The 20,072-nt window shown below is 35.3% G+C and overlaps 2 protein-coding genes across 2 annotated transcripts; one reads left to right on the forward strand and one right to left on the reverse strand.

Moving 5' to 3' along the window:
• Positions 1-177: 177 nt before the first annotated feature.
• Positions 178-19,435, forward strand: LOC113519237 (centrosomal protein of 131 kDa). Its single transcript, XM_052897430.1, has 16 exons — positions 178-454; positions 4,305-4,416; positions 4,753-6,901; positions 7,031-7,120; positions 7,830-7,959; positions 8,905-9,012; positions 10,221-10,379; positions 11,325-11,369; positions 11,866-12,071; positions 12,450-12,586; positions 13,400-13,488; positions 14,187-14,398; positions 15,304-15,416; positions 16,342-16,400; positions 16,999-17,141; positions 18,323-19,435. Exons 1-16 carry the CDS (start codon positions 320-322, stop codon positions 18,456-18,458), a joined length of 4,023 nt encoding a protein of 1,340 aa, XP_052753390.1. The 5' UTR covers positions 178-319; the 3' UTR covers positions 18,459-19,435.
• Positions 583-2,664, reverse strand: LOC128201200 (uncharacterized). Its single transcript, XM_052897431.1, has 2 exons — positions 1,208-2,664; positions 583-1,040 (listed from the first exon to the last, which is right to left on the reverse strand). The coding sequence occupies exon 1, from the start codon at positions 2,495-2,497 to the stop codon at positions 1,343-1,345; it is 1,155 nt and encodes a 384-aa protein (XP_052753391.1). The 5' UTR covers positions 2,498-2,664; the 3' UTR covers positions 583-1,040; positions 1,208-1,342.
• Positions 19,436-20,072: the final 637 nt, after the last annotated feature.

The following is a 20,072-nucleotide window of genomic DNA, read 5'->3' on the forward strand; positions in this document are numbered from 1 at the left end:
TATTATTTTACTAATAAAAAATTAATATTAAGTTGAGACTTTAAAGTTATTACCTATGTTAAATAATATAGCATTAATATAGCTTGTATGCTTATACTTATATTTTTAATATTGTCTTTATCTCTACTATTGATTAAGAATACCTGCGATCCTTATTCTACGCCATCCAAAAATAAATTGACTGTCAGTCGTTGCCTAGCAACGATTTATTGCTTTTTATATGACAACAAACAAAGTTTGATTGCATTAAAGTTTTATTAGTTCTTTTTTATTAAAATAAAAATTTTTTTATTTGATTTGTAGCTGGAATGTGTGTGAAATGTCGAAAGATAATCCAAATCTCCGATTACTTGGGTCACCGGTAAACCTTTCGTACCGAAGTAAGAAAAAAGACGAAAGGAAGAATATAAGAAACAGACCAAGATCAGCCCTTCAGAACTCTTGTTTTACACCGGTATATGTTCATATTTATTTTAAGTCGTCATTTCAATATATGCATTTCATTGGAAAAACATTTTTACAATCTTAATAATCGCACTCTTTTTGTGATGGGTTCGTTGGATAAAACAATAAAAATATACGATACTGAATAAAGATATATAATATTGTTCCCTAGTACAAAAATAGATGTTTTTAAAAGGTAATGACGTTTCTCTAATAAACAAAATACTCAATTGACATAACAAGAAAAAATAATAAATTCTATCTTTAAAAATAATTTAAATAAAACCTCAACATACTCCCCCCCTTGCGATGATATCGCAAGATAGACAAACATACAAAAACTACATTTCATATAACATTACAAGTCTCACAACATCACAAATCTAGACGGTTAGGTATTTTGACTAAACGACCAGTGCGTGTGACACGAGGCAATTGCTCAGAAATTTTACTTATAGTATCGACACTGTGTGTATTGCTCTTAATTTCTGCAAATTCGTCTGATTCAACCTCTAACGCATACAACCACTGTATAGGCCTTATACACTCACCCTTAGCAGTTTTTACTTTAGCAACTTTAAGACATCCATCAATACCTGGATATATCTTAAAATTGCTCAGAAATTTTACTTATAGTATCGACACTGTGTGTATTGCTCTTAATTTCTGCAAATTCGCCTGATTCAACCTCTAACGCATACAACCACTGTATAGGCCTTATACTCACCCTTAGCAGTTTTTACTTTAAGACATCCATCAATACCTGGATATATCTTAAAATTACGCCTAATGACCAATACAAACATTTAATATTATCACATCCGACCAAAATAACATCTCCAATTTTATATGTGTGATTCTTGTCTTTACATCCCCTTTGAATCAGAGTGATAAATATTCATTTCCAAAACGCTGTTTTAAATCGCCACTTAATTTTTTTTCTATATCGCCACCGAGACGACAAGATATTGCCATCCAATTGACTTAGGTTATTTTCACTTTCCTCCATATCACATGCTTTTAATTTCAGTCTACAAATAATATCTTTAGTAACAAATGTTTGTTGGGCACCACTATCCAGAAGAACTCTTACTGTGATATTCTCATCTCCATTACAGATTTTTACTCCCAGAGTTTGTAATAAAACTGTTTTATTATTTGAAAGGTCACTCTGATTTAGTACCGACTGAGATTCTTGTGGCGTACTAGCAATGGTAGTGCCTGCAATCGACTTTTTTATATCATTGCACATTAATGGAAAATGTCTTTTGGTGCAGATAACACATTTAGGATACTTCCTACATCGCTTGGCAGAATGTCCGATGTTAAGACATATATAACAAGCATTCTTCGATTTTAAAAATTCCTTTCGCTCTTCTAAGTTTTTACCAATTGCAGTAGTACATTCTGAGCTAGTATGTGACAGTCTATCGCACCAAATACAAGTCTTTTCTTTACGTTCGTATTGGTTACCTGTATTTAATCTTTTCTTACTGTCTTTATTATGCGTTGTGTTTAAACATGCAGCAGAAGATATATTAAAATCTTGTCTACAATAGTTATCTGAGTCTTTGAAGCGAGACAAACGTATTCTCTCTTCTGACTCGACTTCCGACTTGACAAAATTCAGTAATCTAGATAATGGACTAAATTTTTCATCACCCCTATTATTTGCCTGTGATCTATTCCACGCCTTCAATGTCTCATCTGGTAAAGCAGATTCTACCAACGGCAATAAAAATGCAGAATATTTCTCTTGGGTTACTCCCATAGATTCTAGTGCTAATATTTGTGTCGTCAGAGAATCATATAATCTACGAATTGATCCCTTCTGTACACCTTTAGCTTGCGCCAGAACAAGATTTAATTCCCTCACATAGTATTCTATTATCATTTCGTCTTTTGCAAATCGATATTTAAGTTGCTCTATAGCAATACTATAATTCTCACCTGATGGTGGGAAACTTTCTAAAAATTCTCTAGCTACCGACCCTACTTCCATGCATTGGAGCAGATAGTGAAATTTGTCATCATCATCAATCTGGTCATCCATATGTATCTTTTTAAACTGAGACCAGAATTTTAACCACGTTTTTATCTCACCATTATATCTGGGTAACTCCAACCTGGGTAGTTTAAAGTGTCAGTTACCATTGGTTCTCAACGACAACTGATCTGCCTCCATTTCTTTAACAGTAGATTTTGCAGAAGAAATAAAAGTTTTACTTGCCTTTTGTTTGTGTAGACATCCGCTTCTACAATATCTTTGTCGAATGTCTCTTCATCACGACTGTCATCGTCGAGCCAAATACTTACAACTTTATTTTGTACTAGAGTGAGGTCTTCAAACAACTTATTCAGTTTTTCAAACTCGGCTGGAATAAATTCGTCGCAACTATCCAAAAGCTTTTCCAGTTTTTGAGCACATAATGTAAATTTGCGACGAGCTAATATCCTCTCCGCCTTTGCTCTATCCATATTTATCTGCACGGTCGCCAGTATGTGAAGGGTTCGTTGGATAAAACAATAAAATTATGAGAGACTGAATAAAGATATATAATATTGTTCCCTAGTACAAAAATAGATGTTTTAAAAGGTAATGACGTTTTCCTAATAAACAAAATACTCAATTGACATAACAAGAAAAATAAATAAATTCTATCTTTAAAAATAACTTAAATAAAACCTCAACACTTTTAATAATAAGTATAAAATATCTTTTATTTCCACTACACTAATGGATTAATGTCAGTAGATACTCTTAATAACTAGTAAACTGTTATTATGTAATATAACACCATAATTAGTATATAAACTTATTCAATGATTACATGTTTCTTTTTGGAATTCATTTAATGTATTATTACTTTTTAAAAATTATTTTAAAAATTTATATAGGCATCATTTAATATACTTAGTTGATACATAGTATCTTTATGTGTTACACCCAAAAACTCACTCATACCTACATACAACAGTTATTATATTGATAAGTATATTTTGTGTTAGATTGTAAGAAAATTACTAATTTAATTATATCTTCAAATCGGAATTAATTATAATCTTTAGGTGTACACACTGTCTTTGTCCAAATGGAATTAATGAGAGCTGATAATAATAAATACTGTATTAGATTCATATAACTCTTCTTAACATATTAAAATAAAACAGTATTAAAATTTTTATTTATGTATGTATCCTTTGGATACCCAGTTCAGGCACCAGTTCTCTACAACTTTGATGTATCTATGGTATTATTTTAAATGTTTCATTGTATTCAAAAAGGTTGTGAGATAAACTAAAAAAAAAATGCAATATTTATAGATTAGTTGGTTAATTTATATAAGTCAAAATTTTCTTAATAGCTAAAAACTGTGGCTAATTAAAATATTAATTACTTGACATACCTTACAACGAAAGCCCCTATATGACCTATTCTATAGTATAGGATATACTTGACTATTATTGTTTTATTTTATTACCCATATTTACACAACTGTCAAATTATTGATTTGGGGGAAAGGGATTGTTAGTAATACTGAGAATCCCAAGCAATATACCCCATGGAAACTATCATGGTTAATTCCTGATGAATTCATCATGAAACTGGCCTGTTTTCATTCTCACCTATCACCCTTCACTGGTGCTCCGCCAGCGTATCCCGTTAGCGCAGGCGGGGTTACCATACCATTTTCACCCATCAAAAAAAAAAAAAAAATTATTGATTTTGAAAGCACTTTACCATTGACAAAATGTAAATTTTTAATAAAAAAAAAAAGTATATCCTATTCATTTATATTGTGGGCCTTTTATATATTTTCTAATTTATGTTCAGTATAAAAATAAAAAAAAATTTTTAGGATGTCCCCGAAAGGTACAAAAGACCATTTTCGGCTGATACTAAAGATCGGTCACCATCTACAAGAAGTTTCTTGAAAACATTTACCGCTGATTTAATCCAGTCTTATAACAGTAAGTTTAATCTATGAATAATAAGTATGTCCATAATTATAGAATATTACCTTATACTAAATTTTTATTTTACTAGGAAAATGCTAGTATATATAAATTCTGTAATAAACTTATTTATTTTTATTTTATCAAACATGGAATGTTAAATTTATTCAATACATTGAAAAATTCAAATGGAAAATTCAAAATTTAAATTTTTATATTATATTAATTTTTATGATATACTAAAATGGAATTTAGTAGACTGATAGACTGATGAACCACTGACTACTTCATCTGGAATTATAATTGCGAGCATATATTTTTTATTGATGTTTTTTTATTTATAATTTTCAGACTCGCCAACAACTGTTAAAGTAGTGCCACCTACTACAGATATACTTGGTGTTATAAAATCACCTAATGACCAGACCTTTAAGAAGGATAAAGAAATATGTAGTAATGCCTCTGATTATGGTTCTGAAGACACTTTTATGAGTTTAGGAACCAAAATTAAAGTAAGAGCTCAATCCAATCCAAAACCAAAGATTACAAACCAAAGAAATATTTTGAAATATCGAAATATAGTGAAAAAAGGCCGTAAAGTTATGGATGCTAATGTATATGAAGAGAAAAATAATCCAGAATATGGGCTGGAGATAAAAATAACTGAGCGACCACCAAGAACACAGTCACCTATTAGAAATGATGCAAAACATAATCATGTTCCCTCACCTTTTAAAAATAGGTCTTATGAATCTTATATTGTACCTCTAGATTCTGATAATAAAGCCACTGATAATGATTTAGCAGATTGCATCTCTTTTGGTCCAAATAATTTGCAATCTGATGTTGAAGAAGCTATTGATAAATATTCAAAACGTCTAACACTAACTAAACAACAATTATCCCTTGTAGAAGAAGAATCAACACAAGATTTAGAAAGTATTCCATCCCAGCACATGCCTAGTTTATCTCCAGAGAATTCATTGGAAGAAACCAAGAATATTAAAGGTGTTCACACTGAGGAAAGTTTCACAGGTAGAAACGCTTACACAGTGGACAAAGAAGATTATTCTAAACCTCAAGACTATGAACCAAGAACTTATAGTAGTTTTTATGATGATTTTCATACAAATTCCCTAGATTCATATAAACCCAAAATGTCTAGTACTATAATGTACACGGATTCGTCTTCTAAGGACTCTGGATATCCTGATAGCGCGGCAAATGACAATAAAACTTTTGGGCAAAACTTTTCTCTCCCAACATCATCATTATTATTAAAAAAATCAAATTCCTATAATAAAATAGAAGATCAGCCTAAAAGTTTAGATAGTATTTCAATAAACAGCAATGAGAAAGGCTATCATAAAACTTATCCATTAGAAAAAAGATCTCAATGGACAGAACCCCTGAATCACAGTCGTTTATTGTACAAAGATTTTTTCTTAAAAAAAGAAGGTCATCAAGCTTTGCCTCCACAAAATTCCCCAATCAATGAAAACATTCACAACACCACTTCCGCAAGTGAAGTTATGGACGTTGCGAAAACTGAGAAAGATTCACAAGATCTTGATTACCCATCATATTTAATTAATAGTAGTACAAAGGCATACACCTCAAAAGTTATTGAAGATTATAAAAAGGAACTAGAGGCTATAAATAGTTTACATGAGTTAACATTGAAAGATATAAAAACTGATCCAATTTCACCAACACCGCTGAATATAGATAAAATGTTTGAATTATCAGGTCCTTTTGTAGAAGTTAAAAAGGACTGTAGTGATGATTCACAAGAAAATTCAGATGTTATTGATGAACTTGCAAAAAATAAGGATGCTAATAACTCTCTTGATAATAATAGAGATATAACAAAAGTATCCACTAAAGAATTAATACAAAATTATTTAAAAGTAAAAGAGGGAGATTATTCCAAGGGATATGTACCTAAAAACCTTAAGAAGTGCGATAGGAAATTTAATAATGTGAGCTCGAAATTTGGCGATAGTTCTACGTTTAAACAAGATTGGAATAATAAAAATGTAAAGAGTAATATTAAATCCACAATTCCAGTGAATATTAAAAATCAAACTCAAAAAACAAATTACAGCACACGGGCTCCCTTGAGTGCTAGAATCGAGAGTGTGCAAAATGACAAAGATATAGATTCTTGGATGTCACTGTCCATACCTTCGCCTAGAATTGTTGAAGTAGACGAAGTAGAGCCTCCTGTAACAACGAATTTAAATATCGATTCTAAAGCACAAGGAGATGAGTCTTGTAATGAAAGAAATAATTTTTCGCAACCATCAACATCTATAGTAGAGAATAAAGAATCAAAACCTCAGGAATTAAATACTAATTCGACTGTTTTGGATATATACTCCATGTTGAAAGAAATTGAAAGTTATGGCGACAACCCTGTGACAACAGGTAATGTAGACCCGCCTGAGGCTTCAGAAAATACAAAAGAAGAGGACACTACATCTAAAGACAACTTTATGTTAGTTCTTTATCTTTGTTTAAGTATTTTATCATCAGCTTGATCGGACAAATGCTTCTTTACGTAGCTTCATATTTCAACCACAAATTATTTTTTATTACCTAATTATTCTTTAATTTATATTTTCAGGGAAATATTTGAATTTTTGGAGAAGGTGGAACAGAGTGCAAATGCTGCATTATCAGTAGTCACTAGTACCACGCCTCAAACCATACCAAAGTAAGTTTTTTTTTTTATACAACGTAGAATGGCAAACAAGCTGACGGCCCACCTGATGGAAAGTGGTAACCGTCGTCTATAGACATGAGCAGTACCATGGACATAACAGAGTATACTGTTTCGTCCATGATACGCCCCATGCGTTGCCATTCCTGAGGACTCAGATATTATTCCCCTGTACCCAGTAAATTCACGCCATATCCCACCCTTCAAACCGAAACACAGCCATGCAAACACAACTGCTTCACGGTTGAAACACGAATGGGACAGAGGTACCCAAGCAATCGACTTTTGTACAAAGTCTCCCTTTTAATAATTTGTATAATAATATTGTTTTTTGTTTGTTAAAATTAATTCTGTGTATATTAAAATGTGTTTTCCCTGACATACAATGGACCACCCTTTCTTTTCCCATGGGTGTCGTAAGAGGCGACTAAGGGAGGGCGAGGGATGGGCACCAGCCTCCCTCCTAAAACATCTCTAAAAGCTTAACTGTGGTTACTAATCCACCTGCTAAGCGTGACAACTATTGGCGAAACTCCTCAAGGAGGAGACTTATGTTCAATTAAAGGCTGATATTATGATTGTGCAATAGGTTTTGTATAAGTCACGTATCAAGTATGTTTAATCGGTTTGTTAACTTTTTCCTAGCTGATTTACATAATTTTTTTTTTAATTGATATTAATAAAATATGAACACTTTGTACAGACTAGAATTACTGCTGAAGCTGCCGCAAACGGAACTAGCTCAGAGGCTGGTCACCGCGTCCCTCCAGCTCGAGGAAAGGTCCTGTTGCATTGCGCTGCTGCAGGAGAGTCTTGCCAATCATAAGGAACAGGTCAGGTTAACTGAGCTTGTACTGTAGATACTATAGAAATAATATATAGGTATAGTTTTTTAAATACATACATATTTCAAATGGTATTGACGATGGGCATCTTAACGACGGCCAACGAAATAACTTTGGCGTTCACTCGCCTTCTGTAGTGCAGCAATAAAATCGAAGTAGTCTGAGTGAAAGATTCGCATAATTTTTCACTGATTTTTCAATGTTTAGACTATTTATATAAAATTCGAAACAAAACTGTAGTAAACTGTGTTCATTGCAACATTAACCAATATTTCCCTTTATTAATGTTTTGTATTATTCTTTATTTTGTTATTGTTAGTTTAACCATAAAATGAAAAAAAAAGAAAAAATCAGCGCCGAAAATCATATTTTTTTTTAATTAAACATAATGAAATGATAACTCCGCTTGCGCTACCGGTACACTAATGATTGGTAAAGATGAAAGAGGTAAGTTAGTCCATCATGACAAATCCACAAGAATTAACCACGATGGTTTCCATTGTTAATCGCGTGGAGGTCGACCTGATAGAGTATATTGCTAGCAATGGGACTTATAGTCCGCATTAAATCATACGTTAGGCTACTGTTTGTAATTATAGACTAATGCCTTTCCTTATCTGTGGGTATCGTAAGAGGCGACAAAAGGAACTTAATAGTAGAAAAAAGGGCAGCAGCGTCCCTCTTAAAACATCTCTAAAAGCCTAACTGCGGTTGCTAAACCCTCTTGCCAAGTGTGGCAACTACTGGCAAAACTCCCCTTATGAGGACGGCTTATGTCCAGCAGTGGACAGTTAACGGCTGAATTGATGATGCTCTTGGGAGAAAGTATAGTGCCAAGCAATGGGATGTTAATAACTCATCTGCCATAACAACACTGTAGTCTGTAAGTTAATAATTATTATGTGTACACTAATTATTTTTTACATCTTACAGATGGCTAGCAAAGTGAGCAATTTGGAGAAGCAATCACTAAGGAATGTGTCCAAAGTGAAGCAAGAGTGCGAAGAGACGATTAAGCGCCATCAGAATTTTATTGATCAGGTAAAAAAGTAGTTATGTAAACAAATTATATACAAAAAGAGTGTCTCCATACAAATGCTTCGAAGAAAGCGGGCCAACTTTTTCATACAATTTTGCGTGATAAATACTTATGAGTTATTTTTTTATAACGTCTATATTTATTTTGTCTTATAAATTTTGCACCTTTTTAATGCGTAAAAAATCTTTTTTTTTATTAAATAATTAAATATAGATACGTCAAGATATGTTGTGTGCGTAAGTATATAGAACACTAATAAAAAACGAGTCAGCTAATTTGACAATTAGCTGATAAAAAATTGATCCGTTTTTGAGGTTCGATGCTCTATTTATATAATCTAAGGTACATAATTATTTCAAATAACTCTCAAAACATTTGTTTTTGACTAAATATATTTTAATTTATATGAATCGGACACTCTTGTAAAAATATAATATATTAGTGATTTGACCCGGCTTCGTACGGGTAGATAGAATTGTATACACACATACGTATATATCTGTCACGCCTGTCTCCCATTAAGGTAGGCAGAAACAATGGAACGCCAAATGCTTCGATTCAAACAAACCTCTTTCGCTTCTTCCACATTCATCAATGTTTTCATACATGCTCGCCGGTTACGGGTACTTTTAATTTGGCCCTTCTTCAGCACGTCGCCTATTTGGTCAACGTACGTCCGTCTATTCCTTTGCCTTGTTTTTGCCATTTGGGGAAACAAGGGAGACATGACGTGACCCGTGGCATAACGCCACCGTGCGTTTTTCAAGGCACTTTCTTCCACGCACGACCATTCTTTGGAATCAACTTCCAACAGCAGTATTTCCGAACCGATACGACAACATAACCTTCAAGAAAAGAGTATATTCCTTTTTAAAAAGCCAGCAACACACCTAAAATGCCGCTGGTGTTGTGAGTGATCATGGGCGGCGGTAGTCACTTACCATCAGGTGAGTCGCATGCTCGTTTGCCCCCCTGTGTTGTAAAAAAAAAAAACGCATCGCCGTCAATGAGTAGATAGATAGAATTGTCAAAAATAATATTATATTTCCTATATTACTCACTGATAACGTGGCTTTCTACACATAAAAATTTTCTATAATAAACTGAATAGTTCAGCCCGTTCATTACAAACAAACAAACTAACAAATCTTTCTTCTTTACAATATTAGTATAAATGTACAATACTAAGTCATTGCGTGTATTTGTCCAGCTGATAAATGACAAGAAAACTCTGAACCACCGCATCGAGCAACTAGTGGACGAGCGGCGTTCGCTGGAGGAGCGCTGGAAGCGGTCGGCGCAGGCGCTCGAGGAGCGCTACAAGCTGGAGCTGAGGAACCAGCACGACAAGATGGCCGCCGCGCAGCAGGTCACCTCCAAATAATAAATCCTACCTACTAATATGTCTTGATGCTTTTGTGCTCAATCTATCGTAGCTAATACCAATATATATATATATATATATATATATATATATATATATATATATATATATATATATATATATAGTATTTGGACCGAGAAGAGAAGGAGTTATCAGTAATGGGCCTAGCGACCCCACTACCAATAATATGTCAGGTCGACTTTCACGCTGTTCCCCCTGGATACCATCGTAGTAAATTCTTCTTAAATTCGTCAAGATGGGCTAACTGACCTGCCTTTTCATTCTCACCTATCATCCCTCTGTGGTGCTCTGCCAGCGTATACCGTTAGCGCAGGCGAAAATAGAATAGTGAGCCTATTCTATTTTCACTCATTAAAATATTTTGACCCGCGAAGGAGATAAACTACTTGTTATCCTGTTCAATCAACATATTTTACTTAACCAATTATTATCTTACAGAACTCCAGAAGTCTTACAGAAGTTGGCAGTCACACACATACTAACGATAGTGGGAATTTAACAAAATAATTTTATTCAAATAACCAGCAATCAACATATATTAGTCATGCGGACGAAGTCGCGTGTAAGAGCCAGTAAAAAAGTATAAAATACTAAAATGCGAATCTTTACAATCTTCTTGTAAAATTTTACTTAAAATTCCTTCAACCGGCATGATTAGATAAAAAACATATAAATATCTACGAACTTTCATATTTATATATATTTATAGTATAAAATATCTTAGGAGGACATAGCTTTGTGCACCAAGTTGTAAATATTAAAAAAAAAAAACTAATTATATGGAGTTTAGAAGGTAAATTAGTAATATTATTAATCACTCCACACTACATTACATTAGTTTTTACATTGCTCCCATGCGAAGCCGGGGCGGTTTGCTAGTATTAGTATAGATATATCTTTATTTCACAGGTGGCTCGACAGCGCTGGGTTCGACAGAAGGCTGAGAAAATTAAAGTAAGATTTCTTTACTACTTGTACCAATAAATAACGATTAACCTGTGTTCGAAAGGATAGCAATCAACTGGAAGGTAGTTTATAAGTAACAAACGTGACCAGCACCATGAACATCTCAGAGTACGAGAATTGCTAGTAATGCGCTCTAACACTCCCATTTCTAGCAATATAAAGATTCATTAAAATGTTGGCTTGTTGAGGAGTCCTTTTACAGTGTGCAAGAGTTTTTGATACAAAAATGTTTACCTACTTGAATTACCTATCGTGTTACAATGCAGCTGTTATCAATAGTCCATGATTTGACAGTGACATTTCTTTCTTTTTTTATTTTTGACAAGTGTTTGACTTTTTTGATGTATTTTTTTATATAACATTATGAATTTTAATAACTCTTTTAATTGACATTTATTCTTTTTAAGTTTTAATTACCCAACAGTTATTACGGGCATTTAATTTATTTGCCATTCTAAGTTGTATTAAAAATATCAATGATCAGGAGCTGACAGTAAAAGGATTGGAAGGCGAACTGCGAGAGATGGCCGAGCGGCAGCAGAAAGAGGTATCAGACCTGAAGATGTTTCACGCGGAGCAAAGTGGGCGTGCGCAGGCGCAGCACGCGGCGCAACTCGACGAGCTGCGGCGCAGCCTCGAGCAGGAGAAGGAGGCCGCGCTGGCCAAGGAACGGCAGATGGCCAGTTCCAGGTATACCACTTATTATTATATATCATGACTCTTTTTCTTAACCATAAAGCAATTTTTAAAGCAGTTTCGAACACTCAGGTTGTGGCATGAGCTCCCTGCCGAGGTTTTCCCAAGAGACTACAGCATGGGGTTCTTCAAAAGGGGGGTAATCAGGTTTCTTCAGGTTGCATGCGTAATACCTCTGGTATTGCAGGTGTTCATAGGCTACGGTAACCACTTACCATCAGGTGGGCCGTATGCTTGTTTGCCACCACAGTAGTATAATAAAAATTAAGTATAACTGTGTTTTGGTTTGAGAGGTAGAGTATGTAAAAAAGTCTTCATCTGTTCCCATTACTAGAAGTCAGTTGATTCCAGCGGAACATTTTGTTGGCACAGGATGGAGAAGCAGATCCTTGAACTGGAGGTGACGTACCAGGAGCAGCGGTCGCGGCTGGTGAGCGAGCTGCGTGCGCAAGCTGAACGCGCCGCGGGGGACCTGGGCGAGCGCGAGCGGCTGCACAACCAGGAGATGGGTAAGCACCTGGAGATGCAGACGATATCCCAATAACAGCTGCACTGGAATATGGGTAAGCTTTAATAGCTACTGGTGATATAGTAGAAGCATGTGTATAGGATCAGGAGTAAGATCTTGTAGCTGCAAATGGTGTACTTACTGAAAACGGGCGTACAAAAAGATGGAAAGAATCTCGGAATCAAAAGTGATCTACCAAAAGCGGGTGCGTAGAGGGATCGGTAAGATAATGGATCTGTTGGTGATGTATTAGAAGCGAGGAGTGGATAAGATCCTAGAACTGCAAATATCGTACTAGAACTGGTTGCACAGGATGATGGGGGAGTTCCTGGGCCTGTAGGTAATAATGATGAGAAAAGAGAATAAGGTCCTGTATTTTTAAATGACGCACTAGCAGTATTTTTTTTAATGGGTGATAATGGAATGGTAATCCCACCCGCGCTATCGGTATACACCGGCGGGGCACCAGTGAAGGATGATAGGTGAGGATGAAGCAGGCCAGTTAGCCCATCGTGACGAATTTAACAAGAATTGTTCACGATGGTTTCCAGGGGGAACCACGTGGAGGTCGACCTGACAGGATATATTGCTAGTAATGGGGCTATTTGACCCCACTATTAACAATCCCTTCCCCCCCCCCCCCCACTAGCAGTATTAAGAGCACTGTACACAAAGAATATGAGTAATCGTTTAATATCAAGTAATTTTATTTGCATTTAGATAGATTTTTAGAGTTTCTAAACTCTTTTTCAATAGATGCAAAATTTTATGTCTGTTCTATTAAAAACTTTGCTAATAATTCCATAAATTTCAGTGAAGTGGAAAGAAGAACAAGAAAAGTTGTTAGAAGAAAAGAAGTCTCAGCTGGAATTACATATTGCAGAAGAAAAAGAAAAATTAGAAGTAAGTCCGTTTTGAATAAACATTAAGTATAAGACACTAGATCGCCGGGTGTGCTCCGGCCACCCCACCCTTCAAGCCACCCCTTTCTTTCCCGTGGGTGTTGTAAGAGGCGACTAAGGGAGGGCGAAGGATAGGCAGCAGTGTCCTTCTTAAAACAACTCCAAAGCCTAACTACGGTTGCCAACTCGCCTGCCAAGCGTAGCAACTATTGGCAAAACACCCCTTATGGGGAAGGCTTATGTCCAGCAGTGGACAGCTAATGGCTGAATTGATGATGCTCTTTCGAGAAAGTATGGTGCCAGGCAATGGGATGTTAATGATTCATCTGCCATAACAACACTGTCAGTTAATAATTATTATGTCTATAAATAAATATAATATTTTGGGGGAAAGGGATCGTTAGTAATGTGGATTAACTGCCCCCTTGCTAGCAATACATCTTATCAGGTCGACCTCCAGGCGGTTCCCCCTGGAAATCATCGTGATTAATTCTTGTGAAATTCGTCACGATGAACTAACTGATCTGTTTTCATCCTCACTTATGATCTCTCACTGGTGCCCCGCCTACTGGCTTATCATTTCATTTTCACCCATTAAAAAAATGTTTTCCAGTTCCCATTTTTAGGGTCAGCTCAGAATATTTTTATCCTAAGTTTCTTCTCTTACCCAAAAAAGTTAAAAGGCTAATCTCCCAACAGGAACAAATGAAAGAGAGAGAGAAAGAGTTGCAAGAACAATTCGAGCAGTACAAGCGGGAATTCGAAGCGGAACAACAGTTGGTGTTGAAACGAAAAGTGGTGGAGATATCTACACAGCATAAGCAGGAGAGGGACAGGGAGATCGAGCTCGCGATCGAGAGTATGGAGGCGGAAGCGCAAGCGGGCAGGAAGGAACTGCAGGAAGCAATAAGGTATAGCATTTTTTTTAATGGATGATAATGAAATAGTAGCCTTGTCTGCGCTATCGGTATAAACTGGCGGGGCATCAGTGAATGAGGTTAGGTGAGAATGAAAGCAAGTCAGTTGGCCCATCGTGATGAATTCAACAATTGTTAACCACGATATTTTCCAGAGGTGAATTTACTGGGTACAGAGGAATAACATCCGAGTCCTCAGGAATGGCAACGCATGGGGGGTATCATGGGCGAAACAGTATACTCTGTTAGGGCCATGGTACTGCTCATGTCTATAGGCGACGGTTACCACTTTCCATCAGGTGGGCCGTCAGCTTGTTTGCCATTCTAAGTATAAAAAAAAAGAGGTAGCCGTAAGGAGGTTAAATTGTTACTGTATATCGCTAACAAGGGGCAGTTAGACCACATAACTGACAATCTCTTCCCCCCCCTAATTAATGGGTTCTCAAGCGATTTTTTTATTATTATACTATTCGTCCATTGCTGAACATAGGCCTCCCCCATAAAGGGGGTTTTGCCAGTTTCCACGCTTGGCAGGCGGGTTGGCAACCGCAGCCAGCTTTGGGGATGTTTTAAGAGGGCCGCTGCCCATCCCTCGACCAATAAGTTCCATTAGTTATCTCTTACGACTCCCACTGGAAAAGAAGGGGTGGCTATTCTATGCCGGGACCACACGGCAACGTTTAGCGTTTTATTATACACTAGATTTTTTTTTTACCTACGAGGAACGTTGAAACCATCGCCTGATGTCTTTCTCTGGTTATTACGTAATGAATACACTGTAAATCTATACGCCGGAAACGACAGGACATGTTTGGGATATTTATTATAATTTAAAATAATTTTATACCCATATTCAGATAAATAAATGAATTGATTTACATTTTTTTTTAATGTTTTAGGAGAAACAAAGAACAATACGAGGCGGAATTGAAAGAGTTGGCTGAAACGGAACAAGCTACACTGCGGCGTTACCAAGACGCTCAGGCGAGGGTGCGCCAGACGGAGGATCGATGTATATACCTATATAAAATCTTTAATCTTTTCTTTTATACAACTTAGAATGGCAAACAAGGTGACGGCTCACCTAATGGAAAGTGGTATATGGACATAACAGAGGATACTGTTTCGCCCACGATACTCCCCATGCGTTGCCATTCCTGAGGACTCAGGTGTTATTCCTCTGTACCCTGTTAATTCACTGCCAGATCCCACCCTTCAAACCGAAACACAGCCATGTAAACACAACTGCTTCACGGTAGAAACACGAATGGGACAGAGGTACCCACAACTTTTGTACAGAGTTTTTCTCTGGTTAATTTTTAATCTTGCTAATATAATAAAATTGTAACTAACCATGTCTATAATCGAAGAATACTTATTAAAAATTGATATCAGTGACCTTATTAAGAGAAATAGAAGCGAAAACAATTATTTTTAGAAACTTTGTCTGCATGTCTGTTCCGGCGTCACGCAAATACACAGTTTTCACAGTTATGTTCCTGAAGACTTGATCTGGTGTTATCTTTTATCTCAATGTGATCCCCTAGATGTCACCTGTAGAGGTCACCTAGATGTGGTCAGTTCATTGGTATTTCCATTTCTAAAATATCTTACGAAGTAGCTGGCAGAAAGCTAATACAGTAGAATCTCAATTATCTGAATATTCGATTATTGAGACAAGAAAGGACGAATCGGATCCCATACAGTTGTTACAACTATAACGCATCAGGGAATTGGAAGGCCACAAAGAAAATACATAATTAATTACGTCAAAGATTAATAACTAATTTCCAACCAAAATTTTTAATTACATAGGTATTGTTTATTATTTTTATAGCTCGATATTTTTTTTTAATCGTGTTTTCTAAATGAGGGCTCAGTTTTATTTGATTCGGGTATTTATCAATTATGATTTATAATTTTTTTTAATATTCCAGGTGCAGAACTAGAAGTAACGGTGTCTCAGCTAGAAACTCGAAATAAGGTTTTAGTTGAGGTGATTGTTATTATTAATTTTTAAATTTTAAAGTGCATATTCTTATTATAATAAAATTTGCAATAATTAAAATGAAATAAATATATGAAAAATATTAGATGCATGTCTGTATACATATATTACGGGAAATGATTAGCTCACTGTATAAATGCATTTCAATGCATTTCAGGTCGTCACTCCATCTAGTGGGGGTCCTCCCACAACATTAAAAAATTATATTAAGTTTTAAAAATATTATTAGAAACAATTAAGTTACAAAAACATAAAAATAAAGTTTATTAAAAAACTACCAAATCCTTGATTTAATCCAAAAATATATTTAATAAATTACATTTGTTTCCACAAATATTAATATATATTTTTAAACTTTCTATTCTTTCTTTTAACAATTTTGTAACACGCAATAGAATATTTGTAACTTTTTGCCTAAAGGGTGCCCATTTTTATGGCATTTATCTAGTATTAATTTATCTTGAATCTATAAAAATTATATAAATAATTACAAAGCACTAATAAAATCACAAAATATAAATATAAAATGTTATTTAACATGCAAATAAAACCCTATTACATTTTATTTTCTTAATTTCTTGACTAGAAAAATACCCAATTAGAAGAGAGGGTGGAAGCAATAAGAGCTAGCACAGATCAAGCGTGGCGAGACAAGGTGGACTCACTCAAGAAGGAAATAGAAGAGATGAAGAGGACCCACGAGGAGCAGATGCATCAGTTATACGCCAAGTGAGAATTCATTGTTGATTCAGATTCATTGCCTTGTAAACAGGGACAATTTAGCTCATGTTTTACATAATTTTAATATTTTTTTATGCAGCTTAGAAGTACATACAAGCTGACGGCCCACCTGATGGAAAATGGTAACTGTCGTCTGTAGACATGAACATAACACAGTGCAATGGACATAATAGAGTATACTGTATTTTTTTTTTTTTGATGGGTGAAAATGGTATGATAACCCCAGCCTACGCTAACGGGATACGCTGGCGGAGCACCAGTGAAATGTGATAGATGAGAATGAAAACAAGCCAGTTAGCCCATCATAATGAATTCATCAGGAATTAACCATGATAGTTTCCAGGGGGAACCGCGAGGAGGTCGACCTGGTTGGGTATATTGCTAGCAATGGGATTCTCAGTCTCCATTACTAACAATCCCTTTCCCCCTAGTATACTATATTGTGCGTTGTCGGATTGAGGTTGTTTTGTTTGATGGTATTGGAATGGACAGAGATATAACTCCTCAGTCCCAGGGGGTGGGGAATAGGCATTTTTGTAATGTGAACTTCCAGCTCCATTGCTAGCAATACACCCTGTCAGTTCGACTTCCACGCGGTCCCTCCTAGAAATAATCGTGCTGAATTCCAGGTTTGTTCATCACAATGGGCTAAGTGACCTGCCTTTTCATTATCACCTATCATCCCTCTCTAGTGCTTCGCCAGTGTATATTGTTAACGCAGGGCGGAATTACCATTCTATTATTCTTCGTTAAAAACTATGTTATGTCCATGGCTATATCCACTGCTCATGTCTATAGGCGACGGTTACTACTTTCCATCAAGTGGGCCACCAGCTTGTTTGCCATTTTAAGCTGCATAAAAAAAGTTTTATGCTGATGGGGCACCAGTGAGAGATGATAGGTGAGGATGAAGCAGGTCAGTTGGCTCACAGTGATGAATTAATCAAGAATCAACTACGACATTTTCCCAGGAGAACTACGTAGAGGCTCACCTTATATTGGGTATTTTGCTAGCAATGGGCTGTGTTACTAGATTTGCTAGATCCATTACAGACAATCGCTCCTCCCCCTGCCCCTCCCCTCTACTATAAGGGTAGTCCAGTATGCAATCATCTTCAGACCGTTGGTAACAGAATGAGCGATTTTTATTTTTTTAATATATTGACCAGGGTGAAGGTGGCGGTGGCCCGTAAAGACTCCGCCATCCAAGCGATGACACGCGAGGCCGGCAAGGCACAGGAGAAGATCACATTACTGGAGCAGAAGCTACAGCAGCAGAGAAAAGACTTCCTCAAGCATAAGTGATCCTGACAATGGGAAAATGGTCTTTTATGTAAAGTTTATGTGAATAAGGACTTTAGATTTTTTTACCTACATAAAACCAAGAAGAATTCACCCACCAACCCCAGCCCATCAACTTTATCTTTGTATGTGAGGATACTTGTACTGCTTACATAGTTTTTTATCTAAACTAATATCATTAAGAAGAAGAAGAATTTGATTTCTTGTTTGTAGTAATGGATAAACAAAAAAATACTTTAATTTTAAAATACTCTCATTTTAATTATTTATTTGAAAATTACTCACCACACTTACAGTCTCCCAAAACGTGTAATGAGCCGTAGGTTTATTTTACAAACTTACAAATTTTGTCATTAAATATATCAATATCTGGCTGCTGAGCAATCAGACAATTGAGCAGAGAAATAGCCTGATAAGTGGGAGCAAACTGAGCAGTACAGGTGCGAACCGGCGGTGCCGATAATAGTCGACGTGCACGCAATCGCATGCAGCGTTGCGGTGCGTACAAAGAACAACGGCTGAGAGTTGCAGGATTGTCTATGTCGCCGCCGATCATCTATACAAAACTACATTAACAGTGAATGATATGGGCTATATTTAAAAAAAAAAAGAAATGTGAGATCTAGCTATCAACCCGTGCAAAGCTGTGACGGGTTGCCAGTATAACTATATATAATTGTTAAACATCATAAATACTTTTTTCCTATTTTGGCTTTGTAGAGCAATTATGTCTACTCTGTGTTAATAATGATAAGTTTCATTCCGTCCATTTTATTTATATAATTATAATAATTATGTACGTACTTATTCGTAAGTACCTGTTTAATTGTTTTTTATTTACAAAAGTTATTTGTAACAACAATTTTAAGTTGTATGGCCATAACATAATATTTAAAGCTATCGTTGCCAGATACGATTTCCAATTTCTCCCCAAATTTTAAATATTTTTCTCATAAAATAAATTGCCCGAATTTCTCACATTAATTTTACATTAATTTTATTTTTTTGCAATACAGCTGGAAACGAGTATTATGAATTTTAATTTCTCCAGTTGTGAATGTGTTGATTTAATGTATTAATATTTATTAAGTCAATATTGAATATAATTTAGACATGTTTTATATAATAAATATTTTGACGATATATTTATTCGAAAAATTTAAATAAAATGCTTATATAATAAACTTATTATTATTTTTTAAATATACTGTATTTTAACTAAAACTTATTATTTAATACTGTTACCAAAGATTTAGTTTTTTATTAAGGTAATTAGCAGCCAAGTGTTGTATGCATATTTTTTACAGTACCATGTGATATGCTTGCCAATGAATAAATGGATTTAGTTTTAAATATGTTTTTTTTTTTTTATTAAATTAATACTACCAGATGTGTATTTGTAGTGCGAAAGTAATTAAAGACTAGGCGAGATCACTTTTGATCTGATATAAATAGCATCAAAGATGCCACAGAATACACTGTGATGACGATGGAATCTCAGATACGTTACTATTACAAAGACTAAGGTCTCCTGTAACTGTCTCTATGTTCAGTGATTTTACAACTGTATTATCTCATTCTTGATAGTTTTTTTTTTTTTTTTTTTTTAATGAACGA

The sequence above is a fragment of the Galleria mellonella genome, unplaced genomic scaffold (assembly GCF_026898425.1).
Source record: "Galleria mellonella isolate WM207_F2 unplaced genomic scaffold, CSIRO_AGI_GalMel_v1 utg36, whole genome shotgun sequence".
Taxonomy (NCBI): domain Eukaryota; kingdom Metazoa; phylum Arthropoda; class Insecta; order Lepidoptera; family Pyralidae; genus Galleria; species Galleria mellonella.

What these genes read in the sequence shown, in the direction of transcription:
- LOC113519237 (XM_052897430.1), top strand. Translation starts at nt 320, where the DNA reads ATGTCGAAAGATAATCCAAATCTCCGATTACTTGGGTCACCGGTAAAC. An exon ending in TTTAATCCAGTCTTATAACA is followed by an intron (nt 4,417 to 4,752) that starts GTAAGTTTAATC and finishes TATAATTTTCAG; the next exon opens with ACTCGCCAACAACTGTTAAA. An exon ending in TTGCCAATCATAAGGAACAG is followed by an intron (nt 7,960 to 8,904) that starts GTCAGGTTAACT and finishes TACATCTTACAG; the next exon opens with ATGGCTAGCAAAGTGAGCAA.
- LOC128201200 (XM_052897431.1), bottom strand. Translation starts at nt 2,497, where the DNA reads ATGGATGACCAGATTGATGATGATGACAAATTTCACTATCTGCTCCAA.